This window comes from Chaetomium globosum, genomic scaffold (genome assembly GCF_000143365.1).
Source record: "Chaetomium globosum CBS 148.51 scaffold_5 genomic scaffold, whole genome shotgun sequence".
Lineage (NCBI taxonomy): Eukaryota > Fungi > Ascomycota > Sordariomycetes > Sordariales > Chaetomiaceae > Chaetomium > Chaetomium globosum.
The window spans coordinates 2,738,559-2,756,343 of record NT_165980.1 but is presented as its reverse complement, the minus strand read 5'-3'; the positions used below and the strand labels follow the sequence as shown (position 1 = coordinate 2,756,343).

The 17,785-nt window shown below is 57.2% G+C and overlaps 6 protein-coding genes across 6 annotated transcripts; 4 read left to right on the top strand and 2 right to left on the bottom strand.

Annotated features, from left to right (window-relative positions):
• Positions 1-542: 542 nt before the first annotated feature.
• On the top strand, positions 543-3,419 carry CHGG_07740 (uncharacterized protein; the record flags this gene model as incomplete). The annotated part of the gene is made up of 5 exons (XM_001225395.1): positions 543-638; positions 728-1,435; positions 1,485-2,080; positions 2,131-2,378; positions 2,428-3,419. 5 exons carry the CDS (start codon positions 543-545, stop codon positions 3,417-3,419), a joined length of 2,640 nt encoding a protein of 879 aa, XP_001225396.1.
• An 859-nt stretch (positions 3,420-4,278) lies between these two features.
• Positions 4,279-6,276, top strand: CHGG_07739 (uncharacterized protein; the record flags this gene model as incomplete). The annotated part of the gene is made up of 2 exons (XM_001225394.1): positions 4,279-4,335; positions 4,408-6,276. 2 exons carry the CDS (start codon positions 4,279-4,281, stop codon positions 6,274-6,276), a joined length of 1,926 nt encoding a protein of 641 aa, XP_001225395.1.
• Positions 6,277-6,644: 368 nt separating this feature from the next.
• CHGG_07738 (uncharacterized protein) lies at positions 6,645-7,534 on the bottom strand (the record flags this gene model as incomplete). The annotated part of the gene is made up of 2 exons (XM_001225393.1): positions 6,645-7,233; positions 7,296-7,534. 2 exons carry the CDS (start codon positions 7,532-7,534, stop codon positions 6,645-6,647), a joined length of 828 nt encoding a protein of 275 aa, XP_001225394.1.
• A 725-nt stretch (positions 7,535-8,259) lies between these two features.
• Positions 8,260-10,019, top strand: CHGG_07737 (uncharacterized protein; the record flags this gene model as incomplete). The annotated part of the gene is made up of 2 exons (XM_001225392.1): positions 8,260-9,849; positions 9,927-10,019. 2 exons carry the CDS (start codon positions 8,260-8,262, stop codon positions 10,017-10,019), a joined length of 1,683 nt encoding a protein of 560 aa, XP_001225393.1.
• A 377-nt stretch (positions 10,020-10,396) lies between these two features.
• On the bottom strand, positions 10,397-12,728 carry CHGG_07736 (uncharacterized protein; the record flags this gene model as incomplete). Its single annotated transcript, XM_001225391.1, has 4 exons — positions 10,397-10,889; positions 10,955-12,357; positions 12,409-12,535; positions 12,595-12,728. 4 exons carry the CDS (start codon positions 12,726-12,728, stop codon positions 10,397-10,399), a joined length of 2,157 nt encoding a protein of 718 aa, XP_001225392.1.
• Positions 12,729-13,541: 813 nt separating this feature from the next.
• On the top strand, positions 13,542-17,012 carry CHGG_07735 (uncharacterized protein; the record flags this gene model as incomplete). The annotated part of the gene is made up of 4 exons (XM_001225390.1): positions 13,542-13,545; positions 13,808-16,033; positions 16,160-16,640; positions 16,700-17,012. The coding sequence occupies 4 exons, from the start codon at positions 13,542-13,544 to the stop codon at positions 17,010-17,012; spliced, it is 3,024 nt and encodes a 1,007-aa protein (XP_001225391.1).
• Positions 17,013-17,785: the final 773 nt, after the last annotated feature.

The window sequence follows — 17,785 nt, the reverse complement described above, 5'->3', positions numbered from 1 at the left end:
AGCCGAAGGCGTTTTGGAGACGGACGAGAGAGGAGTACATGGCGGGCGATCCGTAGGGGCTGTTGCGCCCTTGCTCCTCGGTAAATCAGAAAATGGTGGTTGGAATCCCAATCTGAACGAGAAATGACCAGTGCCACTTGGATATTGTCATGGGCCGGGAATTGGGGCGAGAGGTTGTCGCCAAGTTCGCGACAGCTCCAATGGAATAGCTTCCGATGTTGGTGTTAGCGATAAAGGCCAGATCGTTAAACATATGCGACAATCGGGGCTTGGTTTGAGGGACCTGCTGTGGAGTCCAGCGACCACTAAAAGCTTGGCAAATATGACTGTGTTAAATTAAGGGTTAGGGTCGATCGATCGCCGGGCCCAGACCATTTCCCCCCCCTGCGGCACTGTGATGTAACTCGTGGTCGGTCGGATTGTCCCAAAGCCGGTTGTTACGCTGGATCGACATCTTTCTGCTTGCTTTGCGTCGCCGCTCCCGCCCGGCTCCCCGATCAACAAACCAGACCACACACAATGCGAATATCATAGCTGCGAAAATGGGTGCTAGTGACTCGAAGCTCGTTTTCAAAAAGGGCATCTTTAGGTTGTCCGAGGAACGGCATATTCCCGCGGGTGATGCTTACTGGTCTTCTGTTAGTCGCCTTCGCCTTCGCCCGTCATCGTCGTCGTCGTCAAGGGGGGCGCTGCCTTGCCCTGAAATGCATAGGCTAACCGGCCACAGTTCTGGGAACTGCCCGAATCACCCGAAGATATATTTAGCCTCTTCACCCCGGCCGATGTTCGCCGAACTCGCGACAATGCGCTCGAGAACCTCGAGAGCCTGATCCAGGCCGTCACGAACCGCCTGTTCATGCTCCGCCACCACCCCTCCTTCCCCGACCCCGAAATAGCTCCCGATCGAGAAGCACTCAACTGCTTGCGGGTCCTCACAAGGGTTCTCCCCTTCATTTACGAAAAGGAGTCATTGCAACAGTGGGAAGACCAGTTATTCTGGAGCCCAAGACGCAAGCCTACCAGGAAGTCATCCATAGCCAACGAGGTTTTGTTTGACGGGGGGCAGGATGTGCAGCCCAAACCTCCCGTGGAGGAGTTCGAGGATGCGAAACCACTCGCCGAAGAACTCATTGATACCCTGCTCGACTTGCTGTTCTTCTCCGATCTCACGGTCCCCAAGGCCCCGCATGGCAAGCCAAAGGTCACTTACGCCATTTGGCAGAGTGGCGTGGGATGCAACACATCGATCCCGACTACAAGGGAACACGAGAGCAACCGTTGCGAGATCCTTCGCCTACTCTTGACTCTGGCGGGCCATAGCTTGTACCTCTCGCCGAGCGTATTGCCGCAGCAAGGGACCAAGGCCCTCACCTACATGTGCACCAACTCGGACAAGCAGGTGGTGCTCTCTGTGTTATGCTCGTTGTTGAACACGGTAGGAAGCATACTATTTTCCGTATCATGCTAGTTGCTGACCTTTACAGACGCTCAAATACAACCCGGCTAGCTGGCGAGTGCCGTACAATGCCCTAGTTTTGAAAGACCCCAAGGAGATTCTTGTCACGTACACCCTACAACTCCTGTTGGCAACTCTGCTCTATCCCATCCCGGAACAAACTGGTGTTCCGACACCCAAGAACTACTACCGCCATTTCCTCGGCCGCTTGCACCGGCCGCAGGACTTCCAGTTTGCCGTCGACGGGATGACGCGGATACTGAACCAACCCCTCCAGTCCAACTCATCATACATACCCGGGACTCAATCCTCTGTCAGGTTTGCTCCCGAGACAATAATGCTGTTTTGGGAGATTACTCAGTGCAACAAGCGGTTCCGGTCTTTCATCATCGACACAGAGAGGGCACACGACTTCATCATCCTGATTCTGTTCTATGCCCTCGAGTACAAGGGCGATGCCTCGAAGCAGGGTGTTGTGAGGATGTGTGCTTTCTTGCTACAGACTCTCAGTGTAGAAAAGAACTTCGGGGTGAACCTGAACAAGTCGTTTGACGCGCAGGATACGTTGCCCCTGCTATCCGCCTTGCTGGCTTCAGGGGCACGTATGGGGACTTTCTCCTCCAGGTGAGTAAATGATCCACATGCTGTTGCGTTCTAGTCTGGCTGACTCGAAGTCAGTCCATCTATGTGCTCATCACAACGAGCCAAGGGAAGCTCACGGCCGTATATCCTGCGCTCTTGGCCGTTATTAACAACATCGCCGCATATTTGGAAGGATTGAGCGGGCCAACCTGCTCTAGAATCATGCAGCTGTTCAACTCCATGTCTTCTCCATCCTTCCTCCTAGCCAACGATAGTAATCATAGCCTTCTGCGGTCATTGCTCGAGGCTATCAATGCCATCGTCGAGCACCAGTTCAGTAGTAGGTTTCTAACCCCGTCATAGAAGCGCTTGGGGCTGACCGCGAGTAGGGAATCCCAACTTTATCTTCGCGATCCTGAGGAACAGAAAGCGATTTGAGGCATTGCGTTCGTTGACATTGGAAAGCGGCCAGGAAGAGGTAGAGCGACGCAACCAGAGGAGGAAAGATAGCGGCGCCCCCCTTGACCCACTGGAGCCCAACTCGACTAGGAGTTCGATGGAGAGCATCATGAGTCCCACGACACAACCTTCAAGGGCGCCGACACTCGGCGATGTTCCTGAGGAAGACAGTACCTTTGCGATCGGCGACGACGAAGACGATAGCGACGACGAAGCGCGGCCGACGCCGGCAGCCTCGAGCCCTAGCGACAACCCGTCGGGGGCTTCTTCTGTGGCATCTGCAGCGGACGACGATGTGCCGAGACAGCTGCAGGGCATGTCAGAAAAGGCCCGAGGGAAAATGCCGGCAGGGGCGACCAACTTCTCGCGACAAAATAGCACCACCAGCCTGGGAGGCCCTGTTGCTGGACAGTCGATGTCTGGCCAGTTTCAGCCGTCTGCCCACTGGATGGACAGCTGGCTGCCTGAGCTGCCCCTTCACACGACGCTGACTGTTCTACAGCAGCTATCGGTCCTCATCCCCCGTCAGGCGCTCACATCGGACGCGCCCACATCGGCTACGCTCGCCAAGATTCGCGAGGTGCAACTTATTGGCGTCGACCCGTCTCCGGTTCGGGTGCACTCATTTGAGTGGTCGCCGCTGGCGCTCGGATGGTACGAGTCACTCCTCTGGGGCTTCATCTTTAGTAGTGAGATGCAAGTGTCGAAGGGGACTGTGGGGGTGTGGAACTCAACACATATCAAGCTATTCCGGGTCCAGGAGACGGCGGCGCAGGGCCCAACATTTACCTCGCCCCGCGGCGCCGTGGATGCGGTGGGCAGCAATATTGTGTCGCGGATTGGAGCAATCAACTTGCGAGGTGTCGGAAACCCATCCGCGCCAACGCTTGCGAATGGGCAGCCTCCTACGCGGGGCGCATAGAACCCGCCTAATGTCGAGCGGGAAAGGGAAAGGCACCGATCGTGCCACCCTCACAGACATGTACACATCTCTAGGAGTGACCTCCTTTTTCGGGCATGAGCAAATGGATATGGGAACCACGAGCAATCCTCGTTTAGGTAGCAACACAGCTACACGGCTCAAGGAGCAACGAAATTAGTGAGCTACGAATACTTATCTGGCAATCCGAGTTATCGAGTATTTTCCCGCCCGCCCGGACAGACACCCGGATTGCTGCCGCGTAACCGAAAGCGACGGCACAGTATTGCAGGGCTCTCTTCCCATCCTGGGAACACACCCCAATGAGATAGACGGTGGGGTGGTTTCCAAAACATCAGCGAAGTTCGAGCACCGCCACTGTTTCATCAGTCGTGTAACGTCGTTGGACCCTTGTGGCTGCTTGATCGAATCAGGTACCCTTCCCCGGATTCCAGCCACGGGTATCGCTCCACAGCCGACTTAGCGAGGACCCTAGATTTTGGAACAAATGCTCCTGTCCCGCGAGCTCCAGTCAAATGGTTCAACTGGCGCGCTGTTGGGTGGTGCCGCAGCCGCCGTTAGCCCTTGTCATGTGCCAGCAACGTGGATATAACGGCACGCATTAGATACGTATAGCGGGAGAGCGCGTTCGATAGTATACACCAGGAACCCGGAGTTGAGATTCCCTGTCTCCAGAACGTGTTTTGTGTGTCATCACACACCATCTCTTTGTCCTTCCGCGTGTCCCGTCTCGTGTTCCGTTTTTGTTCACCTCGCTTCATCCTGCCCGACCGTTCCTGCGACAATAGCTCATATATGAGTACCCTAATCACTATTTGCATATGCATGTAGACCCGCCGAAATGGCAGAAGGACTGAGTTCTCCGGCAGCGGACGAGGTCAAGCCGTACAGGATTCATGTAAGTTCATCAGTATTTCACTCGAAGCTAATTAACAACACCCAGTAAATGAAACTAACATACATTGCGCAGGTTCCCAGCAAGCACCTCGATCTTACCCGCCAAAAGCTCGAACTCACCCGTCTACCCCACGAACCCTCCCATCCTTCGGACTCGAACACATGGGCTCCCAAGCCTATCATCGAGCCACTCATCGACTACTGGTATTCTTTTACTCCTCAGTGCCCCAACCAAATCCCCCGGCTTCCGCCCGAGGCCACTTCTCGCGCCCCCATTACTAACAAGACAACCCACCGCCCCTCCAACAGGCTCGAGTCCTACTCCTGGCGTACCACGGAGTCCGGGTTCAACACCAACCCCCACCTCCCCCAATTCCGCACCGCCATCACCCCACCGGACAGCCACGCCCCCATCCGCATCCACTTCATCCACGCCCCCTCCCACGCACCCGGCGCCATCCCTCTGCTGGTAATCCCGCCCTTCCCGCTGCCGGCCCTCTCCCTCGCCCCGCTCATCCCCCTCCTCACGGGCACACCAACCCAGCCCGGCAGCGACGGCGGTCCAGATGAAAACCGGCAGTACTTCCACGTCATAATCCCCTCCCTCCCAGGCACCGCCTTCTCCGACCCCTTCCCCCCCTCCTTTGCCCCTCCCAACACCAACACCAACACCAACCCCATCCCCGCCACCGCCACCATCCTCAACACCCTGATGCACCGCCTCGGCTACCCCGCCTACCTCGCCACCGCGACCACGCCGAGCTCCCCCACCAATGCAAGTGTTGGTGGTGGTGCCGGCCGGGTAGGCGAGCGAATCGTTCGGCGGCTGGCCACGGCGCACGCGGCGTCGTGTGTGGGTGGGCATTTGGTGTGTCCGGTGCTGCGGGCGCCGAGGCTGGGGTGGAAGGGCGGGTGGAGGGGGTGGGGGAGGTGGGTTGCTGCGAGGGTGTTGTTGCGGGGGGGTGGTGGTGGTGGGGATGGGAATGGGGGGTATGAGAGGGGTGATTTGGAGGCGTGGGGAAGGGGGAGAGGGAGAGTGAGAGGGAAAGAGAAGGGGGGACGAGATGGGGGTGGGAGTGGTGTTGGGCTGGAGAGGTTGGCGGAGCCGGATACGCTCGCGTACGCGCTTTGTGACTCGCCCGTGGGGATGTTGGCGTTTTTGTTGAGGGGGCTGCGGCTGGCGGCTGGGGGTGGGAAGGCCGTGTTTACGCGGGATGAGCTGATTACACTGGCGAATCTGATGTGGCTGCCGGGGCCGGAAGGGATGTTGAGGTTTTGGGCGGCGTGTGGGAGGCACCTGGAGGAGGATGAGAAGACTGCTCGGGGGCCCAAGCCAAGGGTTGCGATCACCGTGTTCCCCGGGGCGGACGGCAGCCAGAAGGGTAAACAACCGGAAACGGCTACGGCTGTGGTTGCGGGAGAAGGGGACGAAGAGACTGCTGGCTTGTGGCCCACGGCGGAGCAGGTAGCTGCTAGGGAGGTAAGCTACTATCCGCCAGCCTGGGCCAACGCCCTTTTCGACACCGTCCATATTCAGCGCGTGTCCGGGCCGACTAGCGGACTGCTCGCCTGGGAGCAGCCTGAGGTCATCCTCGCCGGGGTACGTGGACTCGCCAAAGCAGTGCTGGCGAAGGACTCGCACCTTGTGCCGGTTGTGCAGTCAACGGGGGCCCGTGTGGAATCTGCAGATGCCGGCAAGCAGGCCGCGAGAGCCGTGGTGGAGGCAGGAAACTCCGTCGCTGTTACCGGGCCAAGCAAGGGCAGCAGCCCGGCCGGAGCGGTGGAAGGTGTACCTACGGTGACCGGAGCGGCGGCACAAGGTGACTACAAAGGCAAGGGGAAGAATGCTGAGCACCTTGCCCCTCCCGTCGTGGTCTCGAGTGTTGAGGATGAGAGCCCTGGTACGCTTGTGAACACGCCGCCCTTGGAAGAGGCTCGATAACAACCCGGTTTGGCATGCCCGGCTGGCAGTTACTTTTTTTTTTGTTTAATATATTTTTCCATTTCTTGAGGCTGTGGTGGTCGATAGAGCGGCTGGGAGGAGGAAATTCAAGATACCTATATACCCACCATCCTATGCTTTAGTACTTTTGTTCTCTAACTACATTGATTCACACCCGTCCTTAGTTAATAGTGAACTTCACATCATGCACTCAAACATGAACTCAAAGATGACCCCTAGGACTACGAATCTATCATGCATTGCGCAGTAATTTCAGTTTGTTTTCTACTAGAACGACACCGGTCCAAGTTCAAGCTGGCCGTAAAACATACATACAACCGTCCTTCAATTTGCAGAGGCCTCGGGTATTATGCGTGCAGCCAGCTATTTCCTGAACTTCTCCTCCCCTTTTCATACAGCCACTTATTGTTCAGGCCCACAGTCGACCGCTTCCCCGTCGCCGGCGTCGGTGTCGCAGGTCCCTCGCCAAACGCACTCGATGCGGTGCTCGCGTTGAGCGGGCTGGTGGACCCGAATGACGTTGTTCTCCCTCCTATCGCCTTATGCCGCAGAGGGCTGACATTTGAGGGCGAGTACTGCGGCGCGTTCAGCTTCGATGGCGAGGTCCCAAACCGGGGCGACGAGTACTGCCCAGGACTCGGGCTGGCAAAGTTCGAGAGCGGCGAGCTCGCGTAGCTCTTGATGCTGGCGGGCGACCCGGCAAGCGATGGGGTCCGCGAGTATCGCGGGGGTGTGCTGTAGACCGAGTTTGGTGTTTCCGGCCTCGAGCTCGGCGGAAGCCCGAGTAGCTTCCGCTGGGCGGGGGTGAGGGGGATGTCGGAGAGGTCGTCCTGGGGCCGGTACAATGGCAGCAGCGCCATGACGATGTTGATTAATGGCACAAGGATTAGTGTCGCAGTGATCCAGCTGCTGTACTGCCTCCATAGGGGTGTGATTCTAGTCCAAGGGTTAGTCTGATGAGTCTGGTTGTGGCGCGGTTTTCTTCGCGGGGAACTCACAACCAGGATGGCACAAAGGGCAACACCACTTGCCGCACTAGTCCAATGCCGACTAGTGCCACGGCATTATAGACCATCTTCCTAATGTTCTTCTCCGAAAAGACATTCTGACTCTGCCGCCGTGTGATCTCGGCGAGGCGGGGGTGTTTCCAGTTGCCGGGACTATCTGAGACCGCTGGTGGTGCCGTGGTTTGCTTGACGGGAGTGGCCTTAACCGGCGTCATAATCGAGGACGACATGGCGCTGGTGGTGATGTTGCCAATTGTTTGTCGGAGAGCGGAGAACTAAGAAGATAGCGAAACACTCGATGAGTACAGCGAGTACAGCGGCGGAAATGTGGGCGATGAACTACCTCCTTAATCGCAGTTCAGGCGCAGTTACCGTCGAGGATGCGCGGGGCGAGACCTGGCTGCAAAGTGTCGATTTCTGCTGTATGATGTGGTTAGTAAAGCCGAATGGCCGGGAAGTCGCTTTGAGGCGACGTTCCGCTCGGTCGTGTCCCCGTTTGTCGTTGGTGTTTTGGGCCTGCGGGTTGTTTGAATACAACCCAAATTGGCTTGGACACAGCTCGCGATTTGTCGCGAAGTCAACAATTCACCAGGCGACAGCTTCAAGCAGGGGTCTTTGTTGTCAGCTGATGGCAGTTGTTCAGTTACAAGCACGAAGTACACCGCACGGGCCTCCAGATCTCGGGAAGCCCCACATTTGGGCAGCTCCAAAAACAGAGCTCCCCACCGCTTGGCTCCATCTCTCCCGGCATTCCATGCCGCAGTATACAGTGGACATACTTCTTGGTGGATGTCCATTACATACACTGCAGCTTAGGAAGCCTCGGATTCTGTCGACTTGACCTTGAATCCCACGGCTTCCGGCATTTCGGATCCAATCCTTCTTGCTTTGCTCGTGATAACAATCCCCCCAAAGCATTGGAACTTTCTAACGGCAGTTGCGTTGCGCTGGCATAATGGACACGCTGTTGCTCCGGCTCGACGAGAGCGTCACCGGGCTCTTCGGGCAGTGGAATCTCTGGACTAGCGCCATTTTCACCGTCCTCGCCGGCTTCCTCACCTACCAGCTTACTACGCGGCAAGACCCGGACACTCACCCTTTCCTCCTCGCCCGTCAAGCCCAGGGCTCCCCCGTGCGCCAACCTGGCGAGTCTCCCGTCTACCGATCCCAGGGTGCCCCCCATGGCATGCCTCTTAACGCCAGCCTGAATGTGAAGGACCCGGGTGCCTCCAAGTGGTCGAGAGGTCGGGATGGAGATCTGCGGGACATTTGGCGCCAGGCCGTCGCCGGCGTGCAGGAGGATGGGCCGACCAAGGGAGCGACTGGTCGCATCTTGACCGTGCTGGGGACCGATAAGACCATCGAACACAAGCTCGCCGATATCACCCGCCAGATCAACCTGATCGGCCAGCACATAATCGACCAGGGCGGCAACCGTGTGGCCATCTATCTACCGAACTCGGTCGAGCTGATTGCGACCCTGTTCGCGTGCGCCTTCTACGACCTAACCGCCGTGATCCTGCCGTTCGACGAGCCTACCGATGCCATCATTTCCATGCTGCGCCGCTCCGCCGCCGACACCGTGGTGACCGCACCCGGCTCCTTCCCTTTTGACATGGTTGTTGGCAGCTACCCGTCCCTGCGCCAGCTGATCTGGGTCGTCGATGAGGGCAGCAAACACATGGACTGGAACGAGGTTCCCCAGGGCACCGGAAGCAGCGTCAACGTCTCTACCTGGCAGGATATCGTCAACGACAGCCCCGTGGATGCTGGGAAGCAGCTGCCGCAGCTGGAGGGTCAGAAAGCGGCCCGCGACGTCACTGTGTTCTGGAAATCCAAGCGCGGCCAACAGGAGGAAATGGTGCGCTTCACGTCTGCCAACCTCATCTCCGGCGTTGCCGCCCAGCTCTTCGCCGTCGCGACCTCCCAGCGGATCGGCCCCTCCGACCTCTTCCTGCCGGCCGACTCCCTCGCCAACACCCACACCCTCGTCCTCACCTTGGCCGCGCTCTACTCCAACGCCTCCGTCGCCTTCAACTCGGTCGCCGCGCAAGCCGACGACCTCGCCATCGCCACGCGCGGCGTGTCCCCGACCATCCTCGTCGCCACCCCGGCCGCCTTGCTCAAGACCCACAAGGAATCCATCACCCGCATCAACAGCTCCCTCCTCACCCGCACCCTCCACGGCATGCGGGTCCGCAAGCTCACCCAGAACGGCGTCATGCCCAGCGCCGGCACAGACAACAACAACAACAACAGCAAGCTGCGCCTAATCCTGACCGCGGACCGCGCCGGCGCCGGCACCTCGCGGCTGTCGTCCGCCGTGCTGGCCGACCTGCGCGTGCTGACGGGCGCGCGCATCATGTACGCGCTGACGGCCGCCAAGGTCGCTGGCGCCGTGGCCCAGACCGGGTTTTTCGACTACCGGGTGTTTGAGAACGAACAGGGCGGCGGCTGCCACTTTGGCCCGCCGCTGACGAGCACCGAGGTCGTGCTGAGGGATATGGGCGCCTGGAAGTCCGGGGATGAGGGGAGTAAGGGGGAGGTAAGTTTTGCGCCCTTAATTTTGTTGTTGTCTGTTTGTTGATTTGGGGTTGGTGTAACTGACGTTGGTGCTTGCAGATTGTTGTCCGTGGTCCTTGCGTTGCTGGGAATGAGGCTGCCCTTGGAGTGGCGGGTATGATTAGGGATGATAATACCCTTGCGTATGCTTAAAGGGACTTGGTTGTTTTTCATGACAAGGCATCATTTATGGCTCGATATCTCTACATTGTGAGGGGGTTTCGAGTCCCATTCTCAGCCACAACTCGGAAGGACTGGCTGGAACTCCACTTGATAGGTTTAGCGTTACTTGAAGGTTTGCGACAGGACGGATTTGGTTACATAGAACCCACATTATCGATTGGTTGACCAGAGGAGAGTAAATACGCCCAAGATTTGGATTTCAACTCATCGTGTCATTGTATCCCCGTGGCAGTTCATACCCCTTATCCCAACCTACGCCAGCGCCCTTTACCCATGTAGATAAACAGACAAACAAATCTCCCCTGATCAGGCATTCCACCCACTTCCCCCCACCCTCTTCCCCAAAACTACGCGCCATTCCTGTAAACCTGCGCCCCCTGGTTCCTAAACATGATGGTATCCCTCCTCTGCAAAAACATCAGCGCCCGATTCAGCGCCGCCTCGCTGAACCCCTTGCCCTCGACCATCTCGCGGCGCAGGGTCGCCAGACTGGTGCTCCAGCCGATGGGCAGGCGCCTTTTCAGCTCGGCCTCGACGCGCGTCACCTCCTCGTTCAGCTCGCGGCTGCCCTGGTTGCTGCCCTGGTTGACGGCGTCCATGGTCGAGCAGAGGAACAGCCGGATCGCCTCGTCGACGTGCTCCTCGGTGGCCACGGGCGAGAGCGCCAGCTTGGCGAGCGACTCGGTGATGCGCACGATGGCTTCCAGCTGCCGGACTGTGATGGGGATCGACGACCGTGTGTTGGCCTCGAGCTCGGCTGCGTGTACTTGCTTGCGAATGGCGACGAAGTGGGATGAGAGTTTCTCGGCTGCTGCGTCCGAGAGGCGGGGGGCGCAGCGTCTGGGTGAGGGTTAGTTAGTTAAGAGTGAGGGAGGGTATGTGTGGAAAGTCGGGGAGGAACTCACGATCTGCAGTAACTGATGTAGCGGCGCATCTTCTCGACGGGGATCTCGGACTCGATGCGCTCTTCTACGCCGCGCCCGCCCATGTGGATGCCCATGACGTGCTTGGCGATGCGTTCGTCTTTACCGCGCTCGTGCTCGTCCTTGACGATGAAGATCATGTCGAAACGGGAAAGGATGGTGGTCTGAAAATCGATGTTTTCTCCGGGCGTCTTCATATCATCGTACCGCCCGAAGATGGGGTTGGCGGCGGCGAGTACCGATGTTCGTGCGTTCAGAATAGTAGTAATGCCTGCTTTGGCGATGGAAATCGTCTGCTGCTCCATGGCTTCGTGGATCGCTACCCGATCCTCGTCACGCATCTTGTCGAACTCGTCGATGCACACCACGCCGCCGTCCGCGAGCACCATGGCACCACCTTCGAGGTAGAATTCGCGGGTTGATTGGTCTCGCTGGACGGAAGCTGTCAAACCGGCGGCGGAGGAGCCCTTGCCGGAAGTGTAGATGGCGATAGGGGCCACCTTCTCGACGAACTTGAGCAGTTGGGATTTGGCTGTACCAGGGTCACCAAGCATGAGGACGTTGATGTCACCACGTAGTTTCATCCCGTCAGGAAGGATCTTCTTGGAGCCGCCCATGAGGAGACAGAGAATGGCCTTTTTGATGTCTCGGTTGCCGTAGATGGACGGCGCGATGCAGTCAGTCATGATGTTGTAGAGGTCGGGCCGTCGGCTGAGCTCTAGGAACTCTTGCTCCTCCTCTTCCGAAAAGACGGCTTGCCCCTTGGCGGTCTGGTCGAGATCAGTTTGGATGCCAGTCGCACGTAAGTAGGGCGTGCGGATAGCGACAGCACCACTCGAGTTCTTGGACCCCTTGCTCTGGTAGATGGAGAAGATGCCCATGACAATGCACCTAGACCCAGGCACTACCCGGTTTGTAAGGTAGCGGTCGGCGGATATGAGGACATGGCGCGGCAACTCTCCCACTGGCACCTGATCGGGCGCCTCCTGAAGTTTGATGATTTGTTGGTCGACAAATTTCGATTGCTCGTGCACGACGAAATAGGGGTCGAGAGGGCACTTTTCTGTCGGATCACCAGGAGCCCGGTTCCTTCCGCACTGCCTCGGGAGGGTCACGCCACTGAATCCTCCGAGAACAGCGATATCTTGGGCGTGGTCGCAGGTGCGGCATTGAATATGGATTTCGGTCGCCTTGGACGACATGACCGAGGCGCCGATAACAATACCAGGTACCCTAACTAGTCTCGATATGGTGAGAGAGTCCAAGTTGCGGATCGATACATCTTCGGCGCTGGAGTGGAGGAGGAGCTGGTGTTCGGGGAGTTTGACGTTGGGCTCGTGGGGGTGAACGATTCTGTGCGTACACCGCTTCAAGGCTGCTTCGAACTAGAGGATGTCAGGTAGAGTAGATATCATAACAATGACGGCATGTCATACTAGTGGGATGATTTCTGCGGGTTCTGTCACTAATCTGTGGGCGATCTCTTCGTTGAACTTGATCAGGTCTCCAATGTTGACGTCGCAGTAGTATTTCTTGAGCAGTGCATTTTCGCGTAGTTGGTCTCTGTAGAAAAATGCGTCAGTCTCTAGGGCGGCCCTAAGTCCGGCTATCGAGAGGCAGACCTGTAGATGAAGATGTTATCGAGCCGGAAATCAAGGATGAAGGACTCGAGCAGGCCCCGGACGTGTGTGTTGGAGTTTTCACTTTCGGCTTGGGTACCGTAAAGGCGACTGGTAAATACTGACTGCCGATCCATGGTAACAGAATGCGACTAGTCTGTGGCGTGTTTTGGGGTGATGGTGTTGAGGGGCGGGTAGCTCGACAAGTTCTTCCTGCGACGACACTCCGGATAGAGGGGTAACCACTTAGGAGGAGGTTGCAGAAGGGGGGAACTGTGCGACGCGTAAAAGCGCCAGAACGACGCGACGGAACCGCGTTTTCTGACAGGGATCTAAATTGGGCCCATATTTCTATTTCACTGGGTCGTGCGACGTTGGTTCGGATAAGAAAGATGTCGCCCCGTTACCAGGGTAGAGTTTATCCCCAGCTAAATATGCAACTATAGGAGGGGTGAAGCTGTGCAGGGCCCAGGGTACCATCCCAGGCTTGGCGTAACTCAGGGACCAGTCCCGGCCAGATTGGCCAAGGAGCTCAGCATCTCAGCAACTCAGGACACTGACGGCAACTCAAACCTGACACACCGAAACCAAACGATAATAAACTGCCAATCAATATCCTGCGGCCGAGAACACAACAGTTGAACGACAGCCGAAAACCAACGCAGTGTATGCTCCCTTAAAGGTTTTCCAGCAATGATACCCCGGTGACGGCGGCCTCTCTTCACTGTCAGATCCACCTGCAGATTGGTAGTTACAGCGGTCCCCCCCTGGGATTAAGCTCCCCAAGGGTCTCGCACCCGGGCCTGGATGGTCGCAAACAACACAACGAATTTGCCTCGTGGCTGGGGAGACTGGGCGAGGCATCATGTTTGCAAATCAGGGGGCGCGCAAGTCGGTCGATAGCCTGTCCCCGACGCTATCGGTTGGGCATCGGGGCGACTTCCCCTTCCATGGGTACGCATACGCACATGCACACAAGACACCCACTTACTCTCGCTCCTCCGCGCAGTCCGGGCACCTTGGGTGCGCCTTGATCAACAGCTAACAGTTCGAAGAACAGCGCCTCATGGCTCCCAACACTCCCATCAGCGAAGAGGGTCAACAGCAAGCTCCATCCACTCGGTCGGGGGCACACTAGACAGCTGGGGGAACTCGTCCAACCCCGTCTTCGAATCGGGCCAAAATGCCATCTCGACGCTACTACAGCCTCCAATAGTGAGGACTGGCCTCCTCCCGCACACCGTGCCGCCTGCCTCGAGCGCACATAAACCTCCGACCGCGCGAGACATACCCCCCGTGGCGCTCACGAACATACCACATGTCGAAGCATCCGAGTTTACCTCGTACCTGTCGCAGGTTGGCCCTTTGTACGAACAGCTGCGGCGCGCGCAAGCGAATGAGGACCAGGGGGCGGGCAGCGCACATCGTCGAGGGAACAAGCCGGACGACTACCCCGAAGCCCTAGATGAAGGCCATTTGCGACCAGGCAGGCGGCTGGGGCTATCATCAAGACGAACATCGACTGCGTCGCTAAGCTCCCTATCCTCCATTGAAACCGCCTCGGCCCCGCTGCGGTCAAGTTCGCGTCCGAGAAGGGGACCAGCACAGGGACCCCCTCCGCTCTCCACCATACCCACCGTATACTTTGACGACGACTTCCACCTGGAGAATCCACGAACATTCGATGTCGTTAGCGAGCGCTCCGAAGTGGTGCGGCCGGCGCCAGGCGCCGACGGGAAGGCTGCGTCTAACGGCCAGGCCGTCGCGCCCCGTAAGGCCTTAGCGACGAATGCTATCCTACAGGAGAAGCTGTCATGGTACATGGATACTGTTGAGATGCATCTCATTCAGTCCATATCCACCGCATCCACCACTTTCTTTACCGCCCTCGGCTCGCTTCGAGAACTACACTCTGAAGCGGCGGACTCGGTAGAAAGGATCAAGGCACTAAGGAAGGAACTCGAAGCTCTTGATGAAGAGGTCGCGATTGGTGGTCTGAATCTTGTCCAGCAGCGCAGGAAAAGAGAGAACATCAAGCAGCTTCATGACACCGTTATGCAACTAAGAGAGATTGTCGACGCCGTTGCCGTCTGCGAGTCTCTAGTCGATGGTGGCCAGGTCGATGAAGCTCTTGACAATATCGATGCCGTCGAGAACCTTATGGCAGGCGAGGTGTCGGGGACCAACCAGCTTAGTATCCAACTAAGGGACCTCAGGGGGGCTACCGCGCTCCAGGGCGTGAGCAGCGACTTGGACACGCTTCGGCTACAGATTGGGAAATCCTACGAAGCCAAATTTCTCACTACCCTGCTTACAGACCTTCAGAATCATGTCGAGCAAGTGTCTTTCCAAGAGGTTCTGATGCGCTGGAGTAGTGCCTCGGCGCGAACACGTGGAACTCACAGCCGTGAACCTTCTGCCTTCCCGGCATACATGGCGGGAACAAACCTGATACGGACAGAGCTTCTCACCAGCCTCACGGGTTTGCAACGTGCAAAGCATCTCACAGCTGCGGCTACCGCGTACCGGGAAGCGGCACTGCGCGAGATTAGAACCATCATCCGACGGCAGATGCCCAGCTCTAATGACGATGACAATGAATCGCTCATGTCCACGTCCACAAGAACCGGCGGCAACCAACGCTCCCAGCAAGAGAGGTCGATCATTCTAGCCCGTAACCTACGCGCTCTCGAACCTCAAGATGCCGAGAAGTTGTTGACCAACGTGTACATCGGCGTGGCTGAGGCTTTGAGGAGACTAAGTACTCAAGCCAAGGTTCTTCTGGATGTGGCAAGTTCCATCGGCGAGCCGCCCATACCATCGGGTGCCCGATCTCCGCTCCAGTCACCTCCCTTTAGCCCTACAACAAGGCAGGCGTCAGGCGCCGCTCGGGAGGCCCAGGAAGAAATCCACATGGGGCTAGACATTGCGAATCTTCTGGGGCAGGCAGTTGACGTGGCGCACGAAAAGATCGTAAAGGTACTGCGTGTGCGATCAGAACAGAGCAAGCGGTTGGGTCTCCTCTGGTTCCTGCGATATTTCACGCTCAACCTCCATTTTGCCAATGAATGCGAGGCCATTTCTGGGCGCAGCGGTACCACGTTAAAGACGGTCGTTAACGGCCACATCAAGGATTTCATCCAATATCACGGGGACGCCGAAAACCAGAAGCTTGCGCAGGGCATGGAATCGGATCAGTGGAACTCAGCCGATTTCAGCGAGAAGGATACGGAACTACTTGGCCGAATTCTGGAGAGCAGCACCAGCGATGCCGTTACCTGGACGGAGGGAAATCAAATATGGATCCCGCACCCCGACACGGAAAAGGCAGGCGAAGAGGTTGACGTGCTGTCAGTCCAAGCAAACGGAACAAGCAAGACCAAAACTAGGAGTGCCGTGGTCGACTCGGAAAGCTACCTGCTCCCCAACTCTGCCATCTCGTGTATGCATGGAATGGCTCATTTCTTGCATCTTATAGCTGCCATACCGTCTATGACGGGAGAAATATCAACATCGCTGGTCGCATTCCTCCAGCTCTTCAACTCGCGCTGCACCCAACTCATCTTAGGCACCGGTGCAACACGTACCGCCGGGCTCAAGAACATAACAACAAAACACCTCGCCCTAGCTTCTCAATCCCTTGCTTTTATCGCAGCCATCATTCCGCATGTCCGCGAATTTGTTCGCCGGCATTGCGGCTCAGGACCGGCCACGTCGAGCGTTATGGGCGAATTTGACAAGGCCAGGCGAGCGTTCCAGGAGCACCAGAACAATATCTACGACAAACTAATCGAAATTATGAGCGGGCGCGCCCTGGCTGGTACCAAAAAGCTGAAGGCCATCAGTTGGGACCAGGAATCCAAACCCGTGGTGAACGAGTACATGGAGACGCTGGCCAAGGAAACCAGCATCCTGCACCGCAACCTGACAAAACACCTCCCTGAGGGCACTGTGCGCATGATCATGATGCCCGTGTTCAAAAACTACAAAGACACATTTGGCGCGGCGTACCAAGCCGCGGAGCTCGAGACGGAGCAGGGCCGGGGGAGGTATGTTCTCGCTCGCTTCGATAGTGTAGCCCAGGCATGTACTAATAATATTCCAACAGGATGCTGCGGGATGTTGAGTTTTTCCAGTCTCGCCTGGGCAAACTCGACGGGTTCGAGGACGCTGGCGATTATCTGCTCAAAGTTATCAGGGGCAAACAAATCATTGCCCCTCCTCCACCCCCAGCACCAGCACCAGCGCCAGCGCCAGAACCCGCCCCACCATCACCGGCACCGCCTGCCGCTGAATCTCCAAACGAAGGCCAAAACGGGGAAAAATCGATAGAAGAGCAGTCTCCGGAACCGCAAGCGCAAGCTGGGGCGGGGGCGCAAGCGGAGAAGAACGGGGAGTCCAATGATGGGAACAAGGCGTAGGGGGGACGCTTGAAGTGGAGGTGGGGATCGGTCATGACGGGTGAATGCTTGTACTATGCTCTGCGTATCTGGATGTATACATATACCGGTGTGGAATGGAGTGACGAAATTTGGAAGGGGCACGTCGTACCAAAGCAAGTGACTGGGTATTTTTGCCGTGACGTACAAACAAACAATGACGTCCACTGTCTGACATGCCACAACTAGATGCGGCTCTTGTGAAGCATGGACGTACAGTACCCTAACGGGGTGTGAGGGTGCAGTCCCACCTGTCCCTAGGCAGAAAAGTTGATATGTTGGTGTTATTGACATGGTTTCACAGGCTCAAATCTTGAAGCAGTGCTCTGAATTTCTCTTCCACTACGTCTATCTACACTCCATTCTCTACGGTAGTGAACACCACAGCTTTTCTGAGAAGCGTGACTGCACGCAACCAATTCTGGCCGTCCTACGTCTCATCCTACACCGTAGAACAATCATACTAACGCTGTCTGTTACCGTAGCCATACCGATAACCGATTCCTTGTCCTCCTCATGATATATGCATTAACGCCACCAACTTCGTGCAGCGCGTCGCTGCCGCCATCGAATCGTCATAATCGTGCGAGTATCCATGCCGATGTCGGCTCCCACAACCATGGGTACGCCATACAAACCCGAGCCTTCACTTCAACCGGCGTTCGCGCAAGTAGCGAGCAGAGGGCAGGCCATCACCCCCGCGACGAAAGCCTCCCACTGCTCTGGCGCGACCACTGCCTCCTTCCCTGGGGGCT